This window comes from Syngnathus floridae, chromosome 21 (assembly GCF_059516105.1).
Source record: "Syngnathus floridae isolate MCC-2025c chromosome 21, RoL_Sflo_1.0, whole genome shotgun sequence".
Classification (NCBI taxonomy): Eukaryota; Metazoa; Chordata; class Actinopteri; order Syngnathiformes; family Syngnathidae; genus Syngnathus; species Syngnathus floridae.
In genome coordinates, this window is record NC_142433.1 from 2842046 (window position 1) to 2859363 (window position 17318).

At 41.4% G+C, this 17318-nt stretch overlaps 1 protein-coding gene across 4 annotated transcripts in view; it reads right to left on the reverse strand.

The window, feature by feature from the left end:
- vps50 (VPS50 EARP/GARPII complex subunit) overlaps nucleotides 1-17318 on the reverse strand; it is a 73372-nt gene that overhangs the window by 30196 nt on the left and 25858 nt on the right. Inside the window, exons 21-33 of one of the 4 annotated variants that reach the window (XR_015854807.1) lie at nucleotides 17106-17227; nucleotides 15099-15176; nucleotides 14621-14701; nucleotides 9893-10041; nucleotides 9695-9791; nucleotides 8806-8964; nucleotides 7158-7279; nucleotides 5407-5596; nucleotides 4852-5209; nucleotides 4462-4588; nucleotides 3784-4135; nucleotides 2056-2133; nucleotides 298-461 (exon numbers count right to left, since the gene is read on the reverse strand). Coding sequence is in view for 2 of the 4 variants with exons in the window: in XM_088364546.1 (XP_088220672.1) it covers nucleotides 5090-5209; nucleotides 5407-5596; nucleotides 7158-7279; nucleotides 8806-8964; nucleotides 9695-9791; nucleotides 9893-10041; nucleotides 14621-14701; nucleotides 15099-15176; nucleotides 17106-17227 (1118 nt within the window). In the remaining 2 variants the exon portion in view is untranslated. Of the gene's footprint in view, nucleotides 1-297; nucleotides 462-2055; nucleotides 2134-3783; nucleotides 4136-4279; nucleotides 5210-5406; nucleotides 5597-7157; nucleotides 7280-8805; nucleotides 8965-9694; nucleotides 9792-9892; nucleotides 10042-14620; nucleotides 14702-15098; nucleotides 15177-17105; nucleotides 17228-17318 lie in introns of those variants that run through there. The other 3 variants (XR_015854808.1, XM_088364546.1, XM_088364547.1) reach the window with 3 other exon arrangements.

A 17318-nucleotide genomic window follows, 5' to 3' on the forward strand; every position in this document is an offset into this window, starting at 1 on the left:
GCCAAAAGGAGAAGACAAACTGTCCTCCTTTCAATTCATTCACTGGTCCTATGAGCTTGATGAGGTGATGATGAGGATGATGATAATGATCAAGTTTGTCGCCTGTGGAGCTGCATCTTCATTCTTTTTAACTCACACCATAACGAAAAGAATCCTGGAACGAATCTTACGGTATATAATAAGACTCAAGTTGAATTGTATGCTGAGTGTTTTGCTTATGAGGGCTTAGTAGATGGGGGACTTCAGCTACAATGAGAACACAACAAAGAGGAAATTTCCATAATTGCATGCACATACCCCGTCATCATGTTTTTCTGCTCAAGATGGATGAGTGTGGAATCGCATTCTGCAGAAAGTCACAGCTTGGAATAACAACGTTGCGAGGTGGACTTGGGAAATGTCAGCGCTGGGCTTTGCCTGGCATTTGATGGAGTCTCCTGATGGCTTCTGTGTGGCAGCAACTGGCAGAAAAAGGGCAATAAAAGTCAGCTTGAGTGGGTAAAACAAGAACTACGAAAGGGAAAAAATATCAAGCAGGTGTTCGGTATGTTTGCCTCATCCATTGTGTCTGATAAAGGGAAATATTTGATACATAAATATTTCTCATACACAGTATGAGAAAGCTCTAATTAGCTGCAATCACAGCAAAAAGAAAAGAAACAAGTTCATATTTGCAAACAAAAATCAGCTTCTGTCTACATAATTTGCTCCAACAAGCTAAATGACCTTTTCCAATATACCACAGCTCTAATTAGACACTGGATGGCCAAGAATCGAAATGAGGGAAGAGCGTTTAATGGGTTTCAAATAGATACATAATAGCTTCATAACCAAGTTTAAGGACATTATAACACAAAAAAGCCCCAAATAAGATACCCCCCATAACTAAAGTAATTTTTTTTTAAACAAAACAATTTGATTGTGGTGTAATTATGGATAAACCGAGGACAGTTTGCATAATGTGCGAGATGGGCTCCCCTGCTGGGCTTCAAAGAAAGAAAGAGGAGAGGAGAAAAGAAAAAATCAAACCATCAAAATCTTTCTACAGTTTAATCTGCAGCAAAGCCGCCATCTGCTCACAAGCGATAGGCCGACTGAGTGTGAACTTAACAATAGTGGCTGAGTACATTCAAATAGTGTACTGCATTGGTCTCAAACAAGTGCACTCACTGTTTCCATGGATGAATCATCAGCTCGCTCGCTGATGCTACCTGAATTTGTTTCTTATTATCAAGAACCCAAATCCACAAAGCACGCAATGATATTTTCATTAGATCTTTTGTTTGAATTTGATCTCACAAGTTTGCAGATCAGGGCGGAGATTACTTTATGAAATAAACTCCTCCTTCAGGATTGCATGGCAATGCTCATAAATAACCATAATAAATGAGCATTGTGTGTCCAAGCCCCTTGGATATATTATTGGGAGACAATTCGCTCTGTATGATCATTATCTCAAGCTTGATATTATGGAGATTATGACGGCCCGAAGCTGATTGTGGATCTGCCGTATTCATCTTACTCTGCAGTGAAGCATAGGAATGACACACCCGGGGCATTCTTAGTGTCCCAAAGTGGATGTGACAGAAATGAAGAAAAAGAGGCTTTTGTTAAACAGGACATTTTTCCAACGGTCTAAAGAGGAGGGAGCACTGTGGCAGAACAAAAAATCGGAACTCATGAAAGCAAATTCCGTCTCAATAAGGAAAATCCACAAAACAAAAAATGACCCCAAAAAAAATCCCATACATTAATGTAATGATTCTTACATTCTCCTATCTAGGCTTTATTTGTACTTCATCAAGGAAATAACCTCCTCAATCACATTTTTCTTTCAGCTTGTGTTCCCTTGTTACATTCTAATGAGATTTGTAATGCAAAATGCTAATTATCTGAGCCCCGGAGCATTTGCTTGTTGGTGGAGTTTTTCCATGAAGCAACCACTGTTTGCGCCTTGATTGCCCTTTAACTCACAACTTCAATTAAAAAATACAAAAACATGGGTGTGTGTTTTTTTTTAATGTACATGAAATATGACAAATAATGCTTACTTACCTTTTTTTGTGCTGTTTGCAAACTTAACAGGTGAAAGGCCTCATCGTGAACAAGTTGAGACTGAGGAGAGGCAGCCCTCTGAATAACAAGAAAAATACGCAACTATACATGATTGAGACCAATTTAAAATTAAATTAAAAAAAAAAGAATGAACATGCTACAAAAGGGGCTATTTGATTGAGTATGGCAATGAGCCACATTGGGCAAAACAGCGTATTTTAGATGAAATTGTGAATGGAATTTTTTTTATTCCTCCCTAATGCTATAAACAGCACAGCTTTGACAAAGTCAGATGGTTTTTTTTTCCATGAAATTCTCTTTATTTAAGCTGAATTTTTTTCAGTGTGCATACTGTCTAATAAGGAAGCAGAGCAAACTAATAAGCCTGGAGCAGAAGTTGTTGTTTTTAACAGTGACCTGTGTTGTTTCGAGCTGAACTTTTCCATTGAGCTGTACCAAAGGCTGTCACCAGCAAAGAATAAAAACATTTTATAAATTGGGGAAAACTTAGGTAAGAAGTGCAAAAAGGTAAATCAGTACAAAAATATATTACATAGTGCTATTTTAAAGAAATAAAATACATTTGACTCTTTTACAATATCCCATTAAATTTTAGGCGTGTAAAACCATCTTTACTTTCTGTCTTTTCAATTTACAGAATGATTGTGCTGCTTGTTTGGTAGGACGCTCACAGTGTTGTTTCTCCTTCACAGATATAAAATGCATTTGTAATCGCCATATGCCCACACGTCTTTGGTCTCTAATGGAGAGAAGCCAAGATGCTGATGGTAATTGTCAATTAAAGACAAGTTGTCACGGCGCCAAGTGCGCTCAGGTTGTGTTAAACCTTCAATTGATGCTGACACCTACTTTCAGGATTCTTTCAGCGGGCCACAACTTTGGCTTTTATTGGGAATGAAGCATCGAGCTGCCCGGCCTTTGTCATCATGTCAACATATGCACAATAAGAGCACCATGAGAGAGCTCTGCACAAATTGGAGCATGAGATATTGCTCTATATGGTAATGCTGCCTGTGAAGCACATTTTCAACACATGATGAGATTTGGTACATGACCTTAGTGTTGCGTATATGATGATGTATTGCTTTCATTACATTGCCATCCGCTCACGATGCAAACAACTTCTCGCTTACTCTGAGGTTTCTCTCCTTTGCCTCAAGTTCAAACGGAGAATTTTTATCCTCAAGTGTTTACTCGTGTTGTCAGCGTCGAGTGCGCCGCTCGCGTTCAAGCGTTTTCGCCGCTCCGCTCGTGTCATCGAGCGCACACAACGTTTGTTCCGCCCGAGCTCAGCTAGTCAGGCAGCAAATTAGCGGCGGCTGCTCGCTGGAACAACGATCTGCTGTTTTCACAGTTGAAGCAGCACATCCAATTAGCCGTCTTCATCTCTAATGTCACTCAACAAGATAGCGAATTACTGCCATTAACGTATTTAAATGCAACTAAATAATAGTGTTTATTTAATTAACCGGAACTGTGTAAATAAATCAACTCCCAGATAAAAAGTCATACAGTGGGCTTCATTTCCAGTTATTGTTGCGAAGACGCTACAAAAGTCATCCTTTCTATTCTCCTGGCCTGAACTCCGAGCTGAGACAGAGAGTGGGTGAAGTGAAGCAAGTAGCGCAATATATATATTTACTTGAGTATAGATTGAAAGTATGAGGGTCACAGGCGACAACGCGGCGCGCCTCTCGAGATACGCACCATGAATCATGCAAGGCCTTCTTCGTCATAATGGATGTGATGACCTGTGGAAATTCTCTGCGTGCTTCTTGCCATTTTCAGCTTGGTAAGAGCTTTGACAGTGCAAACAACTGGAAAATAGTGTGGGAGGAGAGCAACTAGTGGAAGAAAGAAAGTTATCCGTATGATGCACATAGTCAAAAGGAAGCCGCCGCTCAACGTTTGCTAATGACTTAATTACAGAAGAAAAACACATCTCTCTCACTGCGTATTTCTGACTTGAACGTGAGCAGCAGGCGACAAACAAACAGCAAGCCTGAGGGGCGGTAACCGCACAGGAAGCTCCATTAATTTGGCTGACAGCATCCAGCTCCTGTTTGAGGAGGCGCATGATTAGAATGGAGCACGGCATTACAAAAAGCTATCCACTGTTTTGCTGCCATACACACCAAAGGTTAACCATGAATGAACTCTCATTATTCAACGAATATAAGCAAACAATTCAGCGCAGCGTGTGTGTATTACTAATCTGTTTATTAAGGTAGAATTATCCTGGTTCAACCATAATTCCGGCCGGCTCTGACAAACTGTTTAAGTACTATTTGCATTTGTTTCAATTGATGGATTACACTATGATGGTAAGACTGCTTGTTAGATAAAACACCAAAAGAAGACAAAAAGCTGGAAATAAATACACACCTTGTTGAAAACATTCACATTTTGCACTTTTCTACTCTGAAGATGATGCACGATCAGGAATACATACAGACATTGATTCTTTTTTCTTCCGTTTGCAGTATTCCTTTGTAAATTCCTAACAAGGTGCCTGGAAGGTAAAATCACATCATTTCCACATAATGAGTGCAATCAATTTTAGGTGTCTATATATATATAATCTCACTGTTAATCATAATTATATTAAAGACTCTTCAACAAAACAAAACAAACAAGAAGGCAAGCAGGAGTCATTCAAGTGCAAATTTCTAGTTATCATTCACTGGAGTGCTCGAACAACAAATAAATCATCATCTAAAAAAAAAAATAAATGTGAACCAGCATGTGATTTTGGAATGGATACACAGTTCTCACCTAATTTATTACCCGATGAATTCCAGCTTTCCTTATGGGTAACTGGAAAAAAGACAAAAACTGCAGGGAAGTTCTGACTAAAACAAAACAATGAGGTTAAAGAGCATTGCGGTACAGACATGAAATATACAGCAAGTTTTACTACATCCATCGTACAAAGCACTTGGTTAATGTCAGAGGATTCACATGTTCAACTGTTTTTTACATCTCATCACGCTGCCTGGTACATTTATGCAATCTATCTCTTGGGTCTGTCGATGTCATCAATGGCAGCCAGAAGTTTCTGGCGGGCTTTCTTGTTTATGTGGGAGCCCAGACAAACATTCACCAGGTTTGCTAGCTGCTTCATGGAGTACTCCTGAAAAAAAATGAAGAAAAAAAAAAAGCATGCATTTTTAGGCAAAAGAATTAGTTCGACAAACAAGCAAAACTCATAAATAATAAATGAAAATATATTTCTGATTCCATTTTATTAGAGCATTATTGCCCTCAGGGTATTATGAAGAAAGTGGGACACAGTTGTTGGTACACAAGCATGACCAGAGTTGCCCTTACCCTGTGGTTCTTGATAAACTGCTCCATATCATTTTCCGTCAGGTAGTACGCCTTGATGTAGGTCTCGACAAACTCCTTATCGGGAATGGGCCTGAGGTCAGTCAGCTTCTCCAACTTCATCAAGAACTGTTGGAAGTCCAGCTGCATCAGGGCTCGACCTTCGTTGCTGCACTTCTTCACATTAGCATAACTACAAAAGGAGCAGGAAATGGGAAATTGACATGTTGTTGTGTCTGGCGGCTGGAGAATGTCTCATTATTTGACTCGTGCCCCACTAAACGTGGGAAGGCCCCGCTCCGAGTTGCCAGTCGCATTTCGCGGCGCTGCCGTTGCCAGATGGCACGGCGCGGCTTTCATTTTCAAGCGGGCAAATCACAGACCCCCTTGTGCCACGGAGTCGCCACAGGCCAAATGGTGCTCGGAACTCGCTGCTGAATCTCATCAGAAAAGTGACGTTGGCCAAATTTGGATTGGCTGCGCTTGACTGCAGAACAATTCCACTTGGTACTTTTAATGTAAATGTAAATTTAAACTTAACACGCCTCTTCTTGACAGCCTATCCGAGCTATTCATGATGCAAATTTACATTGAATTACACGTTATCATGAAACGATCTTTTATTAGAAGTAATTAGTATGTTGAACCTTTTGCTGTGTGGATAAACAATTTGCTGTCAGGCAGTGATAGGACGAGGCTGTTATGACTTCATGATGAACCATGGCCTGGCATCTTACCTTATCTTCTCAAGATAACAAAAAAAAAAAACCTCAGGATGACTTGCCGCAAATATCACTGAGCGTTGTTCTCTTTGATCAGCATATGCCCTTTAATGCCTTTCAAGAAAAAGCTTTGATCAGCTGGAGGGGAAATTGAGCAAAATGGTTGCTTACCTGTTTGAAATAGTTACAGGGGGAAAAAAAATTGCAGCTTTTTTCATTGTGAGGATGTTAGGGGCCACCAACGCGAGCGTAGGAGAAAAACGGGAGTTGCAGGCAGAGACATTGAAATTTAAATTTCATTTGCATAATGTCAGGAAAAGTGCATAAAGTTCCCCTTTCCTAGTATGCATCATATAACGCGGATATTTTATTTTTACCTTAGCTTTTGAAAGCACCTGACACCATACAATCGAAATAGAATCAGGTTGACTGCAGCCTCGCATCTGGTTTGGACTCAGAAACCATGAGAGCGATCGCACCTCGGATATAACAAACCACTCCACACGTCCACTCGAATACAAGGACGCAGCGAGTGTTTAAAAAAAAAAAAAAAAAAAACGCACACACATACCCTTCCTGTCACCTATCAAAAGCCATATCTGGTGCTTACAAGCGAAAAAAAAAGTGATGAAATGCACTGCAAAGGGATGTGTCAAGAGCATTTTACAGTTAGCGCAAGTGGCCGCTGTCATGCAATTCCCGAATGAGTCTGGAGGAGACGGCAGCAGAGCAAAGCGAGGCAGACGGGATGAATGTAGAATTGTTTTGTGAAAGGGCCATCCCAAAGGAACCCTGCAAAGTGATTCTCGTGTGCGGGCTGGACGTAGATTGTGTGCGCGCGGCGGATTCTTGGATTGATGTGATGTGGATGTCAAAATATGTGAATGCTGTCTTTTCATATACGTGGAACACTCTCTGGATAAAAAAAAAAAAGCAAACGCAGGGTCATAGATGAAGTGATATAAATGGAATAAAAGAGAGATGTTTAGGAAGATCTAAAGCGCTGCTACACATGGGTCCAAATGGTCTTACCCCTCTACCAGAGTCCTGTTGGCCAAGCGGATGCAGTGCTCCCACAAGACATTGGACACAGGCAGCGGGATGCGCACGTGCCTGGAGATGTCGTCCAGCCGCGTGTTGAACATCTCAAACTCCTTTTGTATAAGAAAAAAAAGACACCAAAATCATGTCAATAGGTTTTGTGGAAGCCTTTTTGTCATACTGGAACAGAACATTTAGACAAACGTAGTGCTTATGTCCTCTTGTTGGAGTGAGTTGAGGAGCTTGGTTTAGACAAACGCAGTGCTTTGCCGCAATCCTACGGCAACATATTGGCATTATTTTAACACACATATAATACAGCTGGAAAATTTACCCTTCAACCTTACTTTACCAAGGAAACCAGTTTCATGGAAATGTAGTTGGGTGCACACCAGGGTGCGCAGTACGCGGTATGGACGGCGGCTTTTCCACTTGCCTGGAAGCAGCCCTGCTGTGCGCTCATCATGTGCACGCCCTCATCCATTTATGTATACCGTATATTCCTACATATATCTGGCAGGCACAATTTTCTTCTTTTGAAGACGATATAATACAAGATGAAAGCATGTCTATTCAGATTCACGGTCATTCAGGTCGATCCACCACAGTTGAATGGTGGTAGCTGGACTCTTCAATTCAAATTGCTGGTCACAAGTCAATCACAGTGATGACAATTAGGTTCACATTTACACTTAAAGAGTCTTCTTTTTTTTTTTTTTTTAAAGTCCCCATACAAGCCAAGTCTACAAAGCCAAGACTGATCACTACAGCAGGACACAAACAATAGAAAATCGGAAACTTGCTCGCTGGCACACACAACTGTATTTAACGTGGCGTCTTGGAATGAACTGTTATCCACTCTTAAATAGCCTCACCGTAGGTTCTTATTTCGGCATTTTGTCAATGAAGTCATTTGGAGGCGACATCATCTCCATGCCACTTTATATGCAAATCAATGTCATTGTTGAATGCGGGTGATAAACCTGAATTCATGAATAAAATATCTCCCTGCGTGCAGCGTAACTAAAAAAAAAAAAAAAAAAAAAAAGTGGTGGCACGCGCGTTTCAATCAATGCGCACGGCACAATGCATGCATTATGTGTATCGGACAAGATGTTCGAGTGGCTTATTAGCACCCGATGGGGAGAGCTAGCAAGTACATGCTAGTTGTAATATCAAGTGGACCATTTCGACACCGTAAAGGATTTAATCCCGGCCAGTGACTCGGGGGGATTGCAATTTAGCTCGTGAACTAAACGAGTTAGCGTTGAGATCTGTGAGGCGTGGAGGAATTCAAGAGGTGAGTTGAAGTTCTTTTTCAGGACAAAATAGTTTCCCCCTCGGAGTGGAATGTTTTATTATGTATGACTCCGTTCATAAATACATAATCTGTGGACGTTTAGGCGGAGGTGCGATTTACCACAGGGATGTGGGTGCTGTGCACATTGCTAACCTTTGCTGAACTCTCAGTTTAACTCCCCCCCCCCAACCCCTTTCAATGCTAAATGCATGATGGGCTAGTATTTAGTGGGTTACTTTTGCTTCAGTGTCAGGCAAAAATATCTCAAACTTTAGAGGTTGCACATCTTCCAAATGGTTCACAGCAAATGGGATTTAAAAAATGCACATTTCACCTTACCTTTAAGAGCACATCCACGTACATGTTATGCTGGGACATGATCTCTTTAATGTCCCATTTAACGCCAGACATCAGGAGCAACATTTGTTCGTAGTCAATGGCCTTGGCTGCCACGATCCAGTAAATGGGCTTCCGCAGTTCACTGGCTGTAGACACGGTCTGAAAGAAGGAACACAAAATTGTCAACGTGTACGGGCTCATACTTCACTTTTAGCAGCATTGAAATTACGACACGGCGAATGCTAGTCCTCTAACTACTATTTGATGATGTCTGATGGCACTGAGCTACCAAATAAAATATGGAACACGAGCAATATGGAGCCATTTCTTCATGCATGCAAATGAACTGTATGCACGCAACAATATTGTCATAAGACGGCGTTCGATCAAAATTTAAACATCTCAAATGTCAAGTTCCTGCAAAAGGACGTGCCAGGAAAAGAGCAGCAGGCTGATTTTTGAGTGACAGATGATTTCTTTTACAGAATGCACAAAATGACGAGTGACTTTGCTGTTGCTCAAATTGCTTTCTTGTGAAGTAAAAGGTGGAAAAAGAAGTGAGTGGCTTGAGAATGCTTCACAAAGAACATCTTCCATCTGCCTCATGATTAAGGTCTGTGAAAATGGACCTATAATTTTCAAGATGCGCGAGATTACAAAAAGTGAAACTCTAAAGAGCAAAAGACATTAGAAAAAAATATTACCTCATGTAACAATAAGCTGCTTAGACATTTAAATATCAAATATGTCACATTTGATTACGACTGAAGGTTTGGTAGGTCCCACTGTTGCTGCATTAGAGATTTGGATCGCCTCATCAATTGCTGACAGTGACAAATAACATTTCTAGTCATTAGACAAAAAGGTGCAGGTGTTTGAGGCGTTCTACCTGGGAATAGAACTGCTGCAAAAAAGGCTTCTTGGCAGCGGGCATCATCGTGTCCAAATGGGATTGAAGCGACTCAAACTGCTCAGCCAAAAACACACTGGGAAAGAAGACGAGAAATGCTCAGCTTTTAGGATCCCACTATCAACACATAGATGATCAATCAATAATATTGCTTGAATATTTCCAGAAGATACTTACAGGGACTCGGTGGCGACCACTCTCTGTGCCAGTCCATAAAGCGTGCCGCTGTTGGTGAGGACCACCATTTGGCTTAGGTGGGGGCTCGGTACCTTCTCCTTCCTGTCCTCTGTGGAAGCGTGCAGAGTGGTATTTTCACCGCCTGCCTCCTGCAAGAAACAGAGATGGATGCAGGAATCAGCATGCTGACAAAAGCAAACATTTCCCGGGCTTTGTATGCTTTGAGTTATTCACTGAACCTGTGCTGAGAAACATCATGCTCTTACTTGACTCCTGATAACAATGTTAACTTTGCAAACCGAAGACTCACGAGCAAACACGAGGTCAAAGCATTACGGGAAAAAAAAAAAAGCTGACCAAACAGAATCCCGCTTTGGATACATTCTGCAAAAAAGTCATGAATAGCATTACAGTGCATGGATGGAAAAAGGGAAATATTTCACCGGCTTCCTAATAACATGCATTGAAATTACCCAGACTAGCTGAGAACTCAATGGGGTGATAGTCTGACCCTGATGTCTTTACAGAACCGTAAACCGTTGAGATTGCTGATCTCAAATCCAAACTCGGGATACCGCGCCGCCAACTACCGGGATCTATTCGTCATTGAAACCCGAATGAAGATTTTGTCAGTGGCAAAAAAAACATCTGTATTCCAATTATAAACGTCTACGAGAGTGAATTTTGATCATTGGAAAAAAAAGGCCAGAAGCGAAACAGGGAAGACAAAAAAAACTCACAGGGGAGGAAGACCACACAGAAAACAATGGCAGAAGAGGGATGGAGCATTAAAGAAAAAAAGAACATTGGAGGATTTTTTTTTTTTTTGTCTCAATGTAACACATCTACGTGAAGCATTACGGCCGGTGGAGAACCTTTGCACGTTGCTTCTCTGACAGAGCCACCGGCAGATCGATGGCAATCGCGCAACTAATAAAAACAGACTGTGAGCGCCGCCGCTATCAGTTGTGTTCCATATCGTGGTCTCACAAAGCACACTCCAGGGCGTTGTGATGATCACAATGGTAGGATGAATTAAAAATGGCCAGGTTGAAATGTTACATTTTAATGTGCACCCTTTTCAAGGGTTAAACCATTTTATAGACAAACGCAAATCATGTGCTGCGCTTTACTTCTGCCCATAAAATCTTACATTCAATAAAATGTTCCCATAACTGAAAGATTCATGATAAATTTTTTGACTTAATCCTGTGTAATTTATGACTCAAGAACAGTCTTGGTGGTTGTTGGCAAATATAAATGTTTTTTTTTCTCAGTTGCAGCATATATATGACCTAAAAAAATGCAAAAGTACATGATTCAGTCATTTCAAAACACAGATTGAAGTGAAGGTAGTTTATGGAGTATAACTTAAGGAGAAGAAGCCAAACTCGACTTGATTTATACGAAACAGCTGCTGAAATTGCCGTACTTCATTTCTCTGCTTTCCGTTACGTTTTTTCCTAAAACATGAATATTCCCAATTTATTCAGATCCATCCCACTTACTTTGTGTGACTCAACATAAATAAATATACCGCCTCTGAAAAGTAAGTGTTTTAGTCATTTCTCAAACAAACAAATAATCCTGAATTTTGATGAGGTTTAGAATCACCTTAGTGAATTTAAGCACAAACTTAGTTTTGCTAAATTGTTGTTCACTCATTATTGCGGCATTGCAAAAATTAATTTGTACAGTCGTTGTAATACGAAAATACACCGCAGAAAATATTGTGCTGATTTATGTTGAGCACAATATGTCAAAAACAAACAAACCTCTGTCGAAAAATAATAAATACTAATGTTCAGAAATGAATTGAGTATTCAGTGTCAGAGACATCCATGCAATTATTGTTATTATCTAATCAGGACAAGGGGTTGCGGGAGATCAAGACCGATAAGCATAACAATTAATTAAGAGCTGTCTCATTCTTAAATTGGCGTCTTCGCTCATTCCAACTCTAAAAGATCCCTAATTATTCAAATCAAGCGATCACGATAAAGATAATAACCTTGAATGTCTGCGCACACGTACAAATTCACACAGGCGTAATGTGAGATATGATGCAAATTTCATAGTGATAATCCAGATGAATATTAACGGAATCAGATCATGGCTTGGAAAGACATATGGATGGCTAACCCGGACGCTGATCCTCTCAGCAGTCCCGGGTGACTAAAACAGGTGTAAGGAGTGAGAGTGGAACATTTTTGAAAGAACAATGTGCATTTATGCATGACAAGGTGTTGTCCTCGCGGGAGCCGTCATGAGTCACCAGCGTAAATCCAGGGAACTTTGAAGTGGCTCCAAGGAATAAACCGTCTCCTTATCACCGGCAAGTAACACGACCTGCAAGTGAACCTGAGGACGCTTTGCGGACTCCACTCCAACCGCTTGAAAAAATGTCAATACTTGGATATTTTGACAAATGCAGTTGTACCGTGGAGCTTAATTATGATCCACAACCGCTGTCAAACAACTTCTGGCTTGTTGGGCCATTTACTAGAAGCGACACTGATCTCGAGGATGATGCGCTCTGAAAGGCGACCATCCAATTATTGGGTGCAGAGGACGTGTGACAATACATCCATGTGTGTGTGTGTGTGTGTGTGTCTACTGTATGTGACAAGCAGGCATTGCCTTATATGAGAAGCTACTCGCAATATATATTGTCACAACATGGTTGCATTTGGGTGTGTGACTCAATGAACCACCAAGCCAAATAAACGCCTCTCCCCAAATTCAGATAAGGCAAATGGCTACCTTGCGGAGATGCTTTTACAATGATTTGCATTCCGTTCGCCTCCAAGTTTGTTTTGTTTACTTCTTCCGTAAAATTAATTGAATCCCGCACAATCTTACCTGCTAATGGAGTCGTAAGGTCTGTTTTCATTAACTATGAGTGTCACGTAAAAAAGGAATGGAAATAAAGGCGAGAAAAAGGAAGGTGTGACAATAAGAAATATGAGCGCTGATTGAATGGAGGGAAAAAAACGAAGAGGGCATTCGCGCTGTTGTTCATTGAAAATCTAAGTGCGTAACAGCTCTAAATGTTGCCTACAGCGAGGGGCGCTCAACAGCTGCCACGGCTGAACTTTCAAACGGCGACAGTGTGGACACAGATGGGCCGCGGTCGTCAACTAAATATGGCCGTGTCATCAAATCTTCCCTCAGAAACATTATTGTGCCGCCATTAGTTTACACGATGCGGCTGATCCCTTCCAAATAGCAAGTACAATCCAAAGACGGACAATCCCTTTAAAGGCGTGCTAAAAAAATCTAAAAGCTATCAGGTGCACAGCACAAACTAAGAAGTGTTTTTACTCTTTTTTTTTTTCCCTGCGGAGGGTCCAATTTAAAGTTAGGCCTCTCCATACCTGAAACGAAATGAGATGGTACCTCGCCACAGCTCATGTGGGACTCGGAGTCATTAGCAGCACAACGGCTTTCGAATCACGCGACTGCGACGTCAAATGGGGGGAGCACAACCGCAAGGATTTGACGGCTCGAATGAAATGCGGTGTATAATTAACTTTATAATCTGTTTACAAATGAGGTCCAACCTGTCCGGTCTCTGGAGTACATGGTGTGTGCGTTTGCATGCAAGTGCAAGGCTGCACACATCCACCACAGTTTTACTGGCTTGTCTTTAAATGTCCAATTCTTGTCATATTAGAACTACTTTATCAACTTTATTAAAAAGGCAATCAGCAAAAATCTGTTAATAATGTCATGTTATGTTGACCTGGTTTATTTACTGTTGAGAATATAGTCTTAAGAGAAACAATATAAAAGTTAATTACTGAGGTAACCATTTTTAATGTCTCATTAGAAAAGAAAGCTTCCGACCGCAAACACGTGCGTTTCCTTTTAGTGGTTTTTGCTCCATTTTATTTATTCAGCCATTTTAAGTTCTTCTTTTTTACAGCCTCCTCCTCAAGGCATCCCTGGAGCAGTGAACACTGCAGCGAGGAAGCCAACATTGCTATCACAGCAAAATGCCATCATGCCACACTGTCAAACGTGTTTTTTTTTTTTTAGGGTTCTTGCATCTGAAGGATACTCCAGATTCTACAATTTAGTTCATAGTGAAAATTTGTTGATACAAATTTATTTCTTATGAATTCCAAAAAAGAAATGACGCCAGTGATGAATATTTTCAAAGATATTGAGAACAATAAATGTCATCCAAAGTTGCTATTTTTCTGTGTGGGGGGGGGGGGATACAAAACTTTACTGATGCTGCCCAGATTAAAACCTGCACTATGGAGACAACTAAAAAGCAGAAGTGAAAAAAGATGGCATGGGGGTCATCATGTATCAGATTAGCCGGGCTGCAGGGGGGGAAAAAAGCTCCGGTATCATGAGAGCATGGACAGCATCAGACTAATTGTCATCATCGAAGGCCCTAATGGAACAACACGTATGAATCTGGCCAGCTCTGGCCACTTAGAGAGAGGGAGGTATGCGTGTGTGTGTGACCACTGGCCACATAATGACGACCTGTAATGTATTTGGTGGCAACATAGGCTGCGGGCTCTCTCGCCAATAAGGCCACGCATACGGCCAGGATGGTGCGAGAGAATAGAGGAAAAAAGGCATTAAAAGGAGAGAAATGGAGAGGCCGTAGAGGAGAGAGCATGTTTGTGTCAGAAAATGAGGTAATGAGCAATTGTAAAAGAGACAGAGGAAGCAGGAGAGCCAGGAGACGCGGCGCTGCAGTCCTACCATGTCAATGAGGCTCTCCTGGATCCGGTTCAGCGTGGTTCGCAGTCTGCTGCTGATCAGGCCCAGACCCGATGATTCGTACTGAGAAATACACACAATTGCGCGGCGTTAGCGTCAGCAACACCTAACTCGATGCAAGCACACACTTCTGCAACGTGTGAAGGCATGCCGCACGCGTACGCATCTGCGCTCATTTCAAGTCGTCTGAAACGAGAGGATCTTTACTTTGGGTTTCAAGCTGACTCGAGTTCGACAGGGAGAACTAGAAGGAGCACACGTCAAATTAAAACGTTCACGCAATCTACTGCAGAGGTAAAAAAGAAGAGGGTGGAGAGGCTGGGAGCACGACCAAATAAAAAAAGCCTCCAAAGTTACTTTCAGATGCACTTGAGGAAGCAGATCACGCACTCCTTCAAATTACCACACAAGGACTGACGAGGGGTGCGGATTCGCAAGGCGGGCCTCATTCTACTCTTACCAAACAAGCAGGGCCCACCATTCGGGCCATACCCGACTCTCTGCCACCGTGTGTTGGCAAAGATGGGCTTGGGACAGGCTATAGATGACATATGGACCACAGAAACGGGAGGGGGGGGAGACAAGAATAAAATTAAAACATTGAGGGTGAAGGCAGAGTTGAAGAAGTGAATGAAGAAATTTGAATTTTTATGCGCCTTCAAAATGACAATAACAGAAAAAAACCAAGTTACATAATGTGAAAGGCTTGACAGAGAAAACAACAAGGCATTTTGGCACTTGTCTAGTTTAGTTTGGCTCGTTTTAAAAAGCTTTTGAAGTCTGTCATACTTTGTCAGAACCGTTTCGTCAGAAAATATTCAGTTTGTCTCACTTAAGAAAAATCACCATAAAAATGTCTCCCATTTTATATGAGCTCATTTAACATGTCTTGTGCTTGTTTATTTGTCTTTACCATGACGGCAACGTCTTCGTATTCGCTGAGTAATGGCCATTTTGTATTTACGCTGTCTATAACCATGCACATTCATCTCCTCTGTTTGGTCTCCAATTCATCTCTCTCCAAAGGAGATACTTTACTGACGCATCCAAGTCTGAAATATGGAGTCCAAAACTGTCTTTCCATAAAATCCAAAGAGATGAACGCCGGATTATTTATGAAGTCTGCTCTGGAAAAATGATGCATCTTTAGCATATGTGTGACAGACTTAGTTCAGCGCTTTCACCGAGCCACTACAAACACATAATGGGGTATTTACTCTTCTGAATATTAATGTCTGCCATGACTCTTCAACCGGAGAAGTCAAACCGATCCATCTTGGTTACGGCCGAGCAAAAAGAGTCAATCCTGGGTCAAAAACAGCGGCATGTGTGCGTAGCACAAGGGCTTTTAAAGATTCATGGCGTGATTAGCATTTTACTGTAGGTGCCTCTCCAAGTGTGCCCATTAATGGAATGACAAAAGAGGAAAGGAACAATGTGGTGGAAATGGACGTCGAACTCTGAAGAGGTTAGCTTCTTATATTTCCACAAGACACGCACGCAAGCGTTAAAAATTTGTATTAGAGCAGCCCCTGTGGAGCATTATCCTCTTTTATCTCTTTCAACTCAACAGGACGCAAGTCATTTTCCTCTTGCTTCCATTACATTTTCCCTCAAGGGTGACGGCACACAAATGTGTTTTGTTTCATGGTGAAGCGCGGTATTAGAAGACATGGCCGGGCTGAGGTGAGGAGGGTTGGGGGGCTGCAAGGGCTGCAACCTATCATTCAAGATGGGATCGACAAAGAGATAATCCGATGAAAATAGAACCTACACCCGTCCATTATTCTTTTTAGGATCGCAGGCAGCTGGAGCCTAACCCCTTGTGACTTTGGGTGAAGGACTCCAAATTCAACTGATCAACTGTCAGTAATGGAGCACATTTACGAAAGAGACATTTGTGAAGGGAAAAACAACATACTGTACACGTACGTTAGACTTTCTCATTTCATTCAAACTGCAAATGAATTGCTCTCGGGTTTCTTTAATGAAATGCGGTGGATAATTAGCAGTCGAAATGTCACTGTACAAATTACCGAAGCAGCTGAATAGTATAAAGACCACGGATGATTTAAGGCATTGATTATTCTGTCGCAAGATATAATTAAACCGGGGTAAATGCTGTGCTTTGAGACAAAATGCAAACTGGAGTCACTAGCTCCATTTAAGAGGGTGTGAGAGTTTTGGAGCAAGGGAATGCTTCACCCGTGCCGTGAGATCGTAAATCTACAAAAATGACCGGGGAATTCTCGCTCTTCTGCAAGCATTCGACTCCCGGCGGACTTACTGATAGTGTTATGGGAAACTAGTCTGTCAAAATGAGGGAGAGCTTTCAGGTTACTCCGTCCAACTCTTCGCAGAATTTTCAGTTCATGCAACCTCTCTCTGTGCGCATAGCATATCACTGAGTTGTGACTGGAGAAGAAAAAAAAAAAGAACGAAAAAGGAGTCGCTAAAATTACCCTACCATGTCATTTCTTCCAAAGAAGGTGTAAACAGCATAGAGGTAGTAGTCAAAGAGCTGCGACACACAGTGGATGACGTCAAAGGCGATCGGCTTCAGAATACTCATCATCTGCATGTATTTCCCTGACAAAACAAGAAACAAAAGCATTAGGAAACAAAAAAATGTCTACTTGGTAGCAAAAATACAGTATCCAGGACATTATTGCTGGACCCC